The 12,732-nt window shown below is 44.0% G+C and overlaps 1 protein-coding gene across 1 annotated transcript in view; it reads right to left on the bottom strand.

Annotated features, from left to right (window-relative positions):
• Positions 1-12,519, bottom strand: part of LOC122815957 (zinc finger protein 436-like) — a 340,690-nt gene extending 328,171 nt beyond the window's left edge. Inside the window, exons 1-3 of the mRNA XM_044088843.1 lie at positions 12,293-12,519; positions 12,001-12,026; positions 11,272-11,463 (exon numbers count right to left, since the gene is read on the bottom strand). Of these exons, the coding sequence (XP_043944778.1) occupies positions 11,272-11,463; positions 12,001-12,026; positions 12,293-12,519 (445 nt within the window). The remainder of the gene's footprint in view (positions 1-11,271; positions 11,464-12,000; positions 12,027-12,292) is intronic.
• Positions 12,520-12,732: the final 213 nt, after the last annotated feature.

The raw sequence follows: 12,732 nt of genomic DNA, 5'->3' as shown, positions 1-12,732 counted from the left end.
TTTTGCTGAATATGCCTTTCTTATGGTAGGCCGGCGAGCTTCCATGATGATATCCTTCACTCTCTTGGATAGCTTATCCTGAGGAGGAGTCAAGGTATTTTCCAGGCTGTTAGTTGCAAGGTTTTCAGGTTGGAATGCAGAGTTTTGCAATTGTGCTGTGTCAGGAGAAGTGGCCATTGAGGAAGAGGCCATGGTTTCGTGCGTGACATGCTCTTTAACAGTGGGTACCAGTGCTGTCTTGGCCAGTCCGGAGCTATCAGAATCACTTTTGGCTGCTCTGTCCTGATCTTCAGTAAGACCTTGGTCATTAATGGGAGAGGTGGAAATGCATACACTGTTAGAGTCCTCCAGCTGAAAGATAGGGCGTCCACTTTCCATGCTTGTGGGTGGTATGTCCTTGAGCAGAATTTCTTCAGCTGATGATTGTGGGGGGAGGCAAAAAGATCTATGTCTGGCCTTCCCCATGATTGTGTTATCTGTAGGAAGATGTCTGGGTGCAGCATCCATTCGTGTGCATCCATGATATTTCTGCTTAAGCTGTCCACCAGTATATTGTCTTTTCCTGGCACAAACTGGGATTGCAGGTCTATATTGAGTTTCAAGGAAAGTTCCCATAGATTCATTGCCAGACTGCAAAGAGGGTAGGAATGGGTGCCTCCTTGCTTGTTTATGTAACACATAACTGTTGTGTTGTCTGTCCTTATTAGCAGGTGGCCTTGATGCAGAAAGAGTTTGAAGGCCTCGATTGCATGTATCACTGCCAGCATTTCCTTTTGGTTTATGTGCATGCGTAGCTCCCTTTGTGACCATAGTCCTTGAATGCATCTGCCCTCCATGTGTGCTCCCCAACCGAGGTCTGAAGTGTCCGTTGTAATGGTTTGGCTGGCTATTGGCTTGCTGAAGGGCAGACTCCTGTTTGACTGGCTTGCCTGAGCCCACCACAGAAATTCCTTTTGGAGGCATGGAATGAGTGGGATCAAAGTTTCTAAGCTGTGACTGTGCTGAGTCCATAAACTCCTTAGGTACCATTGTAGTTTCCTCATATGCAGCCTTGCTTGTGGAATCAGAAGAATGCAAGATGCCATGTAACCCAGGGCCTGCAGGATTTTCCTTGCAGTCAGCTGAGTTTGTCTTGTCAGATTCTTGAAGTAATCCGGTAGTTGTCTTTGTTTTTCTTCTGTGAGAAAAGCCATTTGGGTGGTTGTGTCTAGATCCGCACCCAGAAAAGTTATTCTTTGGGATGGAACAAGTCTTGATTTGTGAATGTTGACTGTATATCCCAAGGCCTGCAGTAGGTGGATGGCATAATTCAAATCCTTTACCAAAGTTTGTTGGTTGTCCGCTTGTATACGGCAGTCGTCCAGATATGGGTATATTTGAATCCCCTGAAGTCTGCAGTGTGCAATTACTGATGCCAGGCATTTCGTGAATACTCTGGGTGCAGTAGATAAGCCAAAGGGCAATGCTGAGAATTGATAATGCTCTGAACCTGCAAGAAATCTGAGGTGTCTTCTGCAACTTTGTCTGATAGGGACATGCAGGTATGCCTCCTTGAGGTCTAGAGTCACCAGCCAAGACCCCTTGTCCAGCATGGGAAGGAGTTGCTGTAGAGTCAGCATTTTGTATTTTGGCACAATGAGATAAGTACTCAGTGCGGACAAGTCGAGAATAGGCCTCCATTGATTTTCTTTTCTTGGAACAAGGAATAGTCTGGAATAAAATCCTTGGCCTTGTTCTGAAAGAGGAACCTTCTCTATAGCTTTCATTTGCATTAAGTTGGAGATTTGTTTCAAAGCCTCTGCCCTTTGATTTGGTGGCAGGTTTGGCATGCCTTTTCTTTTTGGCAATGTGTGAAAATGGAACCTGTATCCTCTGTCTATTATTTGCAGTGTCCATTTGTCTCTTGTAATACTGTGCCAATTTTCTGAGAATAAAGAAAGCTTTCCACCCAAAGGTGCTTCTAATTGAGCCCTGGTTGGCAGAGTCAAAGCAAAGTCATTGAGTCTGTCCTTGTGCAGCAGTTGTAGGTCCTGCACTACCTCTCTGGTTGGGAGGCTGCCATTGGCGTCCTCTGTAGGAGCCTCTAGCTTGCCCTCTACCTCTGGCACGCCTGTTCTTGCCTCTCTGAAATCTTTCTGTGTCCGGAAAGGACCAATTCTTGGTAGGCCAATTTCTGCTGAATCTTGGTGGTTGGACTTGTAGAAAATCTTTGACTGTTTGTACAGATTTTGCCTTTTCCTCAAATTTCTTTAAGACCTCCTGAGCAGTGGAGCCAAATAACTTTTGCTTTTCCAGTGGAGCATCCAGAAGCTTAGCTTTAACATGATCTGGCAGAGATTGTTCCTTCAGCCAAGCATGCCTACGTATGACTGCACCTGTCATAGCTGACCTACATGAAGCTTCCAATGCATCATAACCACACTGTAAGAAATGGTTGCTAACCTGCTGGGAGTTATGTACCAGATCCTGAAGTGATTTGCGATCTAGGGGTTCAGGTGAAGACAGTTTCTTATGCAATTCATCTAACAAATACTCTTGGTACTGTATCATATGAAATTGACAATTTAATGCCCTCATAGAAAGAGTAGCAGAAGTATACACTTTTTTACCCCATCTCTCTAAAGCCCTGGACTCCCTTTCAGAGGGGAGTGGATTTTTAGTAGTGGCACCTGCAACCCCTTTAGGGTCCTGGGAAATAGTTTCTGGATCAGCAGAGTGGGCCTTGTAAAGAAAATGATGTGAGTCTGGGACCCTGTAGTACCTATCGGGCTTGACAGGGGCTGGAGGAAGAGTGTCAGGGGTTATGCTAGACTCAGAGTACACATCATCAATGACATTCAAAACAGGAGGAATAGCCAAAGGTCTATGCTGAGGTAAATGCAGACAAGTTCTTAATCTTTTCCTGGAATCAGAGAATTCCTGGCCCTGCCATTTGAAATGTTCTCTCATAGTGTGAAGGGTCTCCCCAAAGGATAGCTCTTCAGGAGGGGAGGCCGAGGGGATTGATTCCTCTGCATCAGAATCCTCATAGGCCGAAAAAGCCTCCTCCTGGTAGTCCGAGAGAGCAGAGCCATCAGTGGCCTCCTCTGAGGAGTGGGGATCAGAGGGCTCAACCCTGGGCCTTTTGTCTAGAGGAGGTTGAGAGCCCCTGTCCGGATGGGGTTGAGAGCCCCTAATCAAGGAAATAAGGTCCTCTGCTAAGGTTAGAATCTGTGAACTTGTAGAGGGTCCCTGAGGAGTAACCCTGGGAGGCATAGCTTTTGTATGTTTAGCAGCTTTAGCCCTGGTGAATGCCTTTATGGACATGGATGCAGGAGGCCTAGCTGCACCACGTGCTGGTGTAGTTTTGTCTAGAGGAATGGTGTCGGAAGTTTCCAAGACACGAGTTTCTGAAGTAAATTCAATAACCGACTCAGCAGGGGCCTCCGGGGCCGGGGTTGTCGGTTGAGCGGTTTCGGGGGTCGGAAGTACCAAGGACTCGGCTTCAGCCGAGACCGAGACACTCGCGGTAGGCCTGGCCGTGGTTTCAGCCGAAACTGCGGCCCGCGTGTGTCAGTCCTTGTCCTTCCGTTTCTTTATTAAATGTGAAGTCGGAGTCTCCGACGGCATATTGTATGAAAAACTAGCCCCAAAAAATTCCTCTGCAAACTCCTCCCGACGTCTAAGAGTGCGTCGGTTGAAGGAAGCACAGGCTGAACAGGCCGAGACGTCGTGGTCTGGGCCTAGGCAGGGGAGGCAGTAAGAGTGGAAATCCTTATGAGGTATTTGTTTCCCACAAGTTAAGCAATTATTAACTTTATCTGACATCGGCTGAGGCAAGAAAGAGTCCCCAACGGGATACTTAGCTTTTGAAGTCTTCGGTAGCTGAATTACAGAAGCTGGCCGACCGGCACTTGCGAACTGCTTCTGCTTCGGGCACCATGCGGCAAGAAAGACTGAGGAAGATGGCGTCGGCTGACGCTTTTATACCCCAGGCGCTCTGACGTCGGGGAATGGGCGACATCAGCCGACGCCGGACCCAGACTTTGGAATCCGGCCGACCGAAGGGCTGCCTGAGGCAGGACAACCCATATGTGATGACTGCAGATGCATCCTTGAAGGACATCAGCACCTATACAAAGGATGAGAGAGTTATACTTGATGATCTGCACGGCTCAAATCCCAAGCAGGTTGAGATGTAACCCACTCATGAGGGATAACTTGGAGGATGAGATGGAGACTGCTGCAAAGGACAGGAAGAAAGTCCAGTCTACCCTCCCAGCTGGCTACTGCTGTGTCCTTCACCAGGGCAAACTGTTTAGAAAATGGACAGTTACTCAAGCTAAGAAATGAAAATTTAGACAAGAAACACTTCATGCAACAGGCAATGCAAAAAAAAAAAAAATTCTAACGCGATTATACATAATTCTGAAATTTTTATACATGGTTTTCTTTCGCTTTATTTTTGTTTTGTATATTTATGTAGATGTTTTCATATGTACGCACTGCAAATAATAAATGCACTTTAATATGCTTATCTTTTGTACCATGTATAGGACTGTACTACTTCTATTGGTTCCATTTCCTCAGCCTTTTGGCTAAGATGAAGTGAAGTAAATATTCACCTAGTCTCTCTCAACAGTACCATTTCCTTTGGCATAAACATTTATCTAGTCACTCTCAAAACACCATTATCATGGAATTGTATTTATTTGTTAAACAGGAAAGAGAACTGTCATTTATAAATGTGTGTGTGTGTGTGTCTCTCTCTCTCTATACATATACATACATACATATACATATATATATATATATATATATATATATATATATATATATATATATATATATATATATATATATATGCATCTATAAACGTACATAAAAATCTTATATATTATATACATATAAACACACACGCACATGTACATGCACATATGGATAGGAAACTAGAGTACCCTGAAAAAATCCACACAAACATGGGAAAAGAATGCAAACTCCACAAGTTCAGGAGCTCAGAAGAGAACCCATGATCTTTAAGCTGTGCAGCAGTAATCTTCCCACTGAGACAATGTGCTGTCCTAAACAATTCTACTAGAATGTCCACCAATGTGGATATATAGGAATTTGATTTAACATCTCATCAAAAGCATGGAATCTCAAACATGCAGCAATAATCCCAATATATACCATTACACAGTGCCAATACCAGAATATGAACTGGACTGTTTGATGTGGAAAACGAAATCAACAACTTTCAACTCTTATGTTTTCAATAAATGACTAAGACATATTAGGCCACTGATGCAAAGCATACCATAAATTAACATCTACTATTAGTCTTAAACAAGAGAAAATAATTATAGTCCAAAAAGATAATACTGCTCTGATGTGTGCAGTCATCTTTGCAGCAGTAATAATACAGTGTCAGAACTTGTTCTCATGATGCACACTCAACACAGTCAAAAGCAGGTAGGCAAATTCTTTTATAAAACTATCAGTGTTAAGAGACAGTAATTCACTACTCAAAATTAGATTTAGAACTGTGGCTTTTCTCACACAGGATCATAGGTAGTTACTAGGCTATTGGCCCTGAAGCCCTTACAAGCCTAGCCAAGAATTTAGCGCATGTTCCTACAAGTCAGGGACATAGGTGGAGTGCCTGGGGTGTATTTTCTGTTCCTCATCCAGTTATCCAGGTTGCGCTTAAAAAGGGTTAATGAGGTACTCTGCTTGACATGGAGAGGAAGTCTATTCCACAGAAGGGAGAGTCTCTGAGACACAAATCTGTCCTGTCAACAAGTCCTATTGATGTCACAGACTGGGTTGGGTCATGCATGCGAGTTACTTGAGTGGAGCTTGACTTGTGGATATGCAGCAGTCCCATCAAGGCAAGGTCTGAGATTGCTTTGTAAGCCAGACAAAGGTAACCTCTGAGGAGTCTGTATGAGTAGAGGGACAGGGCTTTTAGCCTATCTGTGCAGGGTAGATGTTTGAGTCTCTGGATTCTCCTGGTGAGGAACCTCTGTGGTCTCCCAAGTTGCTGCATGTGCTTTGGTGAGGTACATGCCAAAAGGGGCACTGAACTCAATAATGGGTCTTATAAGGGAAGAATACAGGGATGTTATAACCTCCTTGTCCCTGGATGAGATACCCTTACTAATGAGGTGGGCTATGTAGAAAGCTTTCCATACAACAGAGGCAATATGGTGTTCAAAAGTCAGTTTGCTATCAACCTGGGTGCCCAGGTCCCTCACGACTGACTGCATGCTTAGGACCTTGTTACTAATGTGATAATTTGTGGGGATGTCACTCTCCCCCAAAGGGGATGATGCTGCATTTTTTGCCATTCAGTTTGAGGCCATGTTTCTGGCACCAGTCATTTCTGTGGGTGAGACCCTTTTGGTGGATGTCCACATCAGTAGGGGAACTGATGACAATGCCCAGCTTGCAGTCATCTGCAAACTTGGTCAGATATAGCCCACTGGTTGGCCTGCACCTCAGAAAAGTATATTCCCAAACAACAGAGGCCCCAAGACCAATCTCTGGGGTACATACTCGTTGCAGGTCTACTGCCTGGGATGGCTTCCCCTATTTTGACTAGGTGGGTTCTATCACTGAGCCAGTTTGCTATCCATCTGGTAACATATGGATCGATGCCTAGTTGAGGAGTTTATCTATTATATCTGAGTGGGGAACAGTATCGAAGTCTTTGGCCAGGTCAAGGTAGGCAGTGTGCACAGTCTTCCCTTCATCCATGGCTTTGGTGACTGTCTCAAAGAAGTTAACCAAATTTAACAGGCATGACCTCCCCTTGACAAAACCATGTGGGACTGAGTGTTTGAAAGTTGCCAATGTCCTTGTTAATGAGATCCATGGCAATCCATTCTATGGCCTAGCAGATCAGGCTAGTTAGGCTGATGGGTCTATAATTTCCTGGATCGGTGAATGCTCCACCTTTTTGCAAAAAGATGACAGTGGCTGTCCACCACTCAGCTGGGACAAAGCTGGTGCTCAGGCTTTGGATGAAAAGGGTGCCTAGTGGTGCTGCAAGTTCCAATGCAGCCTGGGATGTTAACGGGTCCCATGGAGGCTGTATTTTTTGCCTTTGAGAGGGCAGTGAGGACTTGCTCCCTAGAGATAAGTGAAGGTTGGCAGATGCTGGCGATGTCCTGATTTACTGATTGGGGAACAGAGGGATGAAGTTTTCACTGAACCTGTCTGCCAGCAGGTTGGCTATATCTACGGGGTTTGTGTGTGGTGTCTTTGACCACCGATTCTGAGCAGATCTGAGTGCTTGTTTTGAGACCACAGTCATATGTGAAGAAGGCCTTATGACTGTTTTTAGTAGATGTGGCCAGTTTGGACTCGAAGCTTGCTTTGGAGGATTTCATTAGTACTCTTACTTGCTTGTTCAGACTAAAGAGAGATTACTTCCAGTTAGGCGCCTGCTCCTTCTTGGTCTTGGACAGCAATTTTTCCTTTTATTACATATTTTATTTATTGCTGATGTCCAACAGACAGGTTTACTCCTCCTTGAGGAGGATGATCTTGTCCTGTCGGGTACCTCTGATTCCATGCAGCTATATAAATGCTCGTATAGTACTTTTGTGTAGGTTTGGAGATATGTGACAGTTCCTACGGAAGCAGAGGGGGCTGTGAAGCTGTTTATACCTTCCCTGAGGAGGTTGTAATCAGCTTAAGATTTTCTATTTGACCCTAGCTTGGGGGGTGGTCGGAGGAGATGGTGACTTCTAAAGTGACCGCTTTGTGTTCAAATCCTACCAGGGAGGATGACACTGTAGGGATGCTGCTATGGTTACTTATGCTGGTCAATAGCAAGTCTAGGATGTTATCACCACTTGCAGGGGTGCTGACCAGCTGGAAGGCATTTGCATTGATGAAATCAAGGAATCTCTGGACTTTTGTGTTTTGACATGAGTAGTTCTTCTAATCCATGGTTGGATAGTTAAAGTCGCCCAGTATCAGGGTAAAGGGTTGACTCTTGATAGATTCAAAGAGGTTCAGATAGGTGGAGTGGGCATCTTGAGTCAAAGTTGGGGGACTGTAGCTAGCTATGATTTGAATAGGGGTCTTGTCAACTGTTAACTGCACCTGGAGTGTCTCCTGTGCATCATACTGTTTGACCAGCCTGGAGATGTGTATGTCTTTAATATATATTGCAACTCCACCTCTTTTTGCTTTGTTGCCCAATGGTTTGGAGTCTGAATGTATGATAGGATGAGTAACCTGGTATGGCTAGTATGCTCTCCACAGTCTGAACCAGGTTTCTGTGACTGTACAAATGTCAGCATCTTCCAGGGTTCAGAATGCTTTCAAAGAGTGCAGTTTCATGTTTAGACTCCTGGTGTTTAGCAGCATGACCTTTAATTTGCATTTTGATGAAATGTTCATGTTGGTAGTTTGACCTCATGGCACTGCCTAAAAGGCACTATGGGGGAGGCAAAAGCCTTTGACAGAGGCATGAAGCCTAAGGGAGACAGATGCAGGCCATCTCTGGCAAAGCATCGTGGTCTCTCAATCATGTCTTCCTAGCGAAGATGGGCAGCTGGTAAATTCAATATTTATCTTTTTCTGCACTGCAGAGTATACACTCAGCATTTCTTCACTTACAACTTTTTATATTCAACTGCCCATCATTGCTGCATCTTACCTGTATGTGTTCCCCAGTCGCCCATTGTCTCTGCATCTTACCTGTTTGCATTCCCCAGCTGCCCATCATCACTCCATCTTGCCTGTTTGCATTCCCCTGCCATCCATCATCACTCCATCTTGCATGTTTGTGTTCTGCAGCTGCCCATCATCACTGCATCTTGCATGTTTTCATTCTGTAACTGCCCATCATAGCTACATCTAGCATGTTTGCATTCCCCAGCCACCCATCATCACTACATCTTGCATGTTTGCGTTCCTCCAGCTGCCCATCATTGCTGCATCTTAGATGTCTGCATTCCTCAGCTGCCCATCCTTGATGCATCTTATAGCCTTCTCCAGTTGCCCATCATTGCTGCATATTATCTGTTTACATTCCCAAGCCACCCATCATATCTGAGTCTTACCCATTTGCTTTCCCCGGCCACCCATCATCACTGCATTGTACCTGTTTGTATTCCCCAGCCACCCATCATCGCTGCATCTTACCTGTTTGTGTTCACTATTAACCCATTATCACTGCATCTTACCCATTTTATGCTCCCCAGCCGCCCATCACTGAATCTTACCTGTTTGGGTTCCCCAGTAGCCCATAATCACTGAATCTTGCATTTTGTGTTCCCCAGCCACCCATCATCTCTGCATCTTGCATGTTTGCGTTCCCCAGCCCATCATCGCTACATCTTACTGTTTGCATTCCCCAGCTGCCCATCATCTCTGCATCTTACCTGTTTGCATTCCCCAGTCACCCATCATTGCTGCATCTTACCTGTTTGCATTCCCCAGCCACCCAGCATTGCTGCATCTTCCATGTTTGCATTCCCCAGCTCAACATCGCTGCATCTTACCTGTTTGCATTCCCAGCTGCCCATCATCTCTGCATCTTACATATTTGCATTCCCCAGCCACCCATCATTGTTGCATCTTACCTATTTGCATTCCTCAGCCACCCATCATTGCTGCATCTTACCTGTTTGCATTCCCCAGCCCATCATCACTGCATATTGCATGCTTGTGTTCCCCAGCTCATCATTGCTACATCTTACTGTTTGCATCCCCCAGCTGCCCATCATCACTGCATCTTACCTGTTTGCATTCCCCAATCACCCATCATTGATGCATCTTACTTGTTTGTGTTCCCCAGCCGCCCATCATTGCTGCATCTTACCTGTTTGCATTCCCCAGCCGCCCATCATTGCTGCATCTTACCTGTTTGCATTCCCCAGCAGACCATTATTGCTGCATCTTAAATGTTTGCATTCCCCAGCCACCCAACATTGCTGCATCTTACATGTCTGTATTCCCCAGCCACCTATCACTGCTGCATCTAATATGTTTGTGTTCTCCAGATGCCCCTCATTGCTGCATCTTACATGTTTGAGTTCCTCGGCCATCCATCATTGCTGCACCTTGCATGTCTGCACTCCTCAGCCACCCATCACTGCTGCATCTTACATGTTTGCATTCCCCAGCTGACCATCATTGTTGCATCTAACATATTTTGCATTTCCCCAGCTGTCCCCATTTACATTGTTCACTTGTGCTCCTGAAGTCTGAGGGGCTTCCCCCTTCAAGACTGGGGTTCCACTGATGAGGCCAAACACAGTATCATCTCAAAGAGCAGGTGGACAGGAGGCACTCTGACAGTTAGCACAAAGGATTAACTGTTAACGTGTTGCTTCTTATGATCCAGGACTTGATCTCCTCAGCCTCCATCTGCCCACTGCAGGACTCCAAGCAAGTCCCTTAAACCAGGCAGTGCTCCCTGGCTGACTCTGAAAAAAGTCCTTGTGCATTAGTGCTCTACAAAAGTTAAACAAATACAAATAAATAACTAGAATGAATGAATGAATAAATAAATAAATAAATAAATAAAGATGCATGACCCCCCCCATCCTGCCAGAATATCTGCCCTTTTCATTGCTCTCTCCTGCTTTTACAGATTACACTGATACAGATGTTAATGCGTGAATGTATGGACTTGCTGCAGTTGTCTGTCACAGCTAACACTGTACCATTAGCAATTTGTATTATCACATATACTCACGTGTATCTTGCAGTATGCACATTCCAACTCTACTCTGGAAGTCTGTCTGAGCTGCCCTGTATGCCTAGCTCCCTACTGCAAGCTTCTAGGCTTCCAGTAAGAGCCCAAGTCCATTACCTGATCCCAAATCATATCTGTTACAGACAGAAATGCTCCAGAAAGCCACAACAGAGAGAATTTTAACATTGACAACAAAGCTTTTTTTTAATCCTTGAAATATTTCTGAAAGAATTTTGCGACACTACTTAAATGCTAGTTATCTGTAGAACTTTCTAAACATCCTTTTATTCCACCACAACAGTATAAGTTTCCTTGTATGCGCACGGTACTTTAGTTTGTCAAAGAACTGAAAGGCAATATTTTATACATCTGTAAACCATCTAAACTCACAGCTTTGTGTCCAAAAATGAATTAAGCAAGCCTTTGTGTAATTTTTCGAATACCTGTACTTAGCGTTTTACACATTATCTTGTTCCCTTCAGGAGAACACCATAAACTCCTTCAATGACTTGACAAGCACCCTAGCATGGGGTCTTGCAGGTGGAAAACATAATGGTTTTTAATGTACTTACAGACTGGGGAGTCTTCCAGAACTTTCTCCTGCTTTATGGTCACTTCTTGCTTTACATCACTGAGGGTTTCTGGAATTTCTTCCTTGATATTAAGAGGGAATGTAATCACTTCTTCATTTACATCATCATGAGACAGCTGTACAATATTCAGTCTGTAAGGTTCACATTCTGCTGAGTTACTGCATCCTGTACCTGCATCATAAAACACACAAGGACAAAAAAAAGGAGTGACAGCACCAATAATTAGACACAAATCAGTTTTACAAATTGAATTACTGTGAGACAGACAAACAATGATAGCTCAGTATAGTGTAAGACAAGAATGTAAAATAAAAAAAACAGGATTTAAGCTGTTCATTTTCATCATGGTTAAGTTTAGTCAGATGAGAATGCATGCATTTTACACAGTAGCAAATAGAAAATACAAAGGCAGAAATAAGTTAATTAATAATAGCAAAATATTCAAATAAATTACTGAGAAATAATTTAAGTATTACATGACTGCCTTAAAGCCTGCTAAAACAGGATTTAAGGTGTCGTATATGCAGTCTATCCATAAACTATATGACAATAATAGCTCTAAAGCTACTCAAAATGTATGGCCAGTAATACATTTCAAAGCAGTAACAGGAATTACAGATATTCTACTTAAAACCGGCTAAAACTCTCCCAGCAATAAAACTCATCTTCAGTAATGGAGTTAAAGTGGATCTCATATGCAGAACTTACTGCACGCTACCATCTCCAAGGGACACCTAAATGAGAAGCCATCATATCATTATTATTAACATCAAACTCCTTTCCTCCCCATTTACTACATGAGGTAGAGATGTCAAGTTAACTGTTGCCAACTCTCTTGATTCAAAGCCACTCTTCTACCTTCTTGAACAATCATGCCCAAGTGTCACGTCTTCTCTCACACAATTCATTCAGCTCTTTCTTGCCCTCATTTCCTATTGCTTTCTTTCTGTCTTTCATATCTTTTTACATTTGATTGTGTTCTGCTTTCCTTCACATGTACCTGAACCACTGTAATCTGTTCTCTTTGACCTGCTCAACAATTGGCGCTACTTGGACTTCTGCTTTGAATTCCTTATTCCGTCTGTCCCACAGTGTGAATCCTGCCACCTGTCTCAAGTACTTCATCTCCATTACCTCTAACTTCATCAAATGCTCTGCCTTCACTACATACTGTAGTACTGGTCGCACCATTGTTTTGTACACCTTACTTTTCAGCTGCACTGGCATTCTATTGTCACACACTACCCCTGACACACTGCCAGTTGCCTGCAGCCCCCTCTGATTCTAGATTTGACCTCCACATTAAGATTTCCCTTCTCCTTAACCAACCTTCCCAGACACCTGAAGCTGTTAAATGGGAAATACCAAAACAGTTACCTGAATGCTCAGCCTCTTCTAATTTCCCCCATTTGCTACCATTACAACTGTCTTATCTGTACT

This window comes from Protopterus annectens, chromosome 1.part1, assembly GCF_019279795.1.
Source record: "Protopterus annectens isolate FY-2018-M chromosome 1.part1, PAN1.0, whole genome shotgun sequence".
NCBI classification, from domain to species: Eukaryota; Metazoa; Chordata; order Ceratodontiformes; family Protopteridae; genus Protopterus; species Protopterus annectens.
This window is presented reverse-complemented; position numbering and strand designations above follow the sequence as displayed.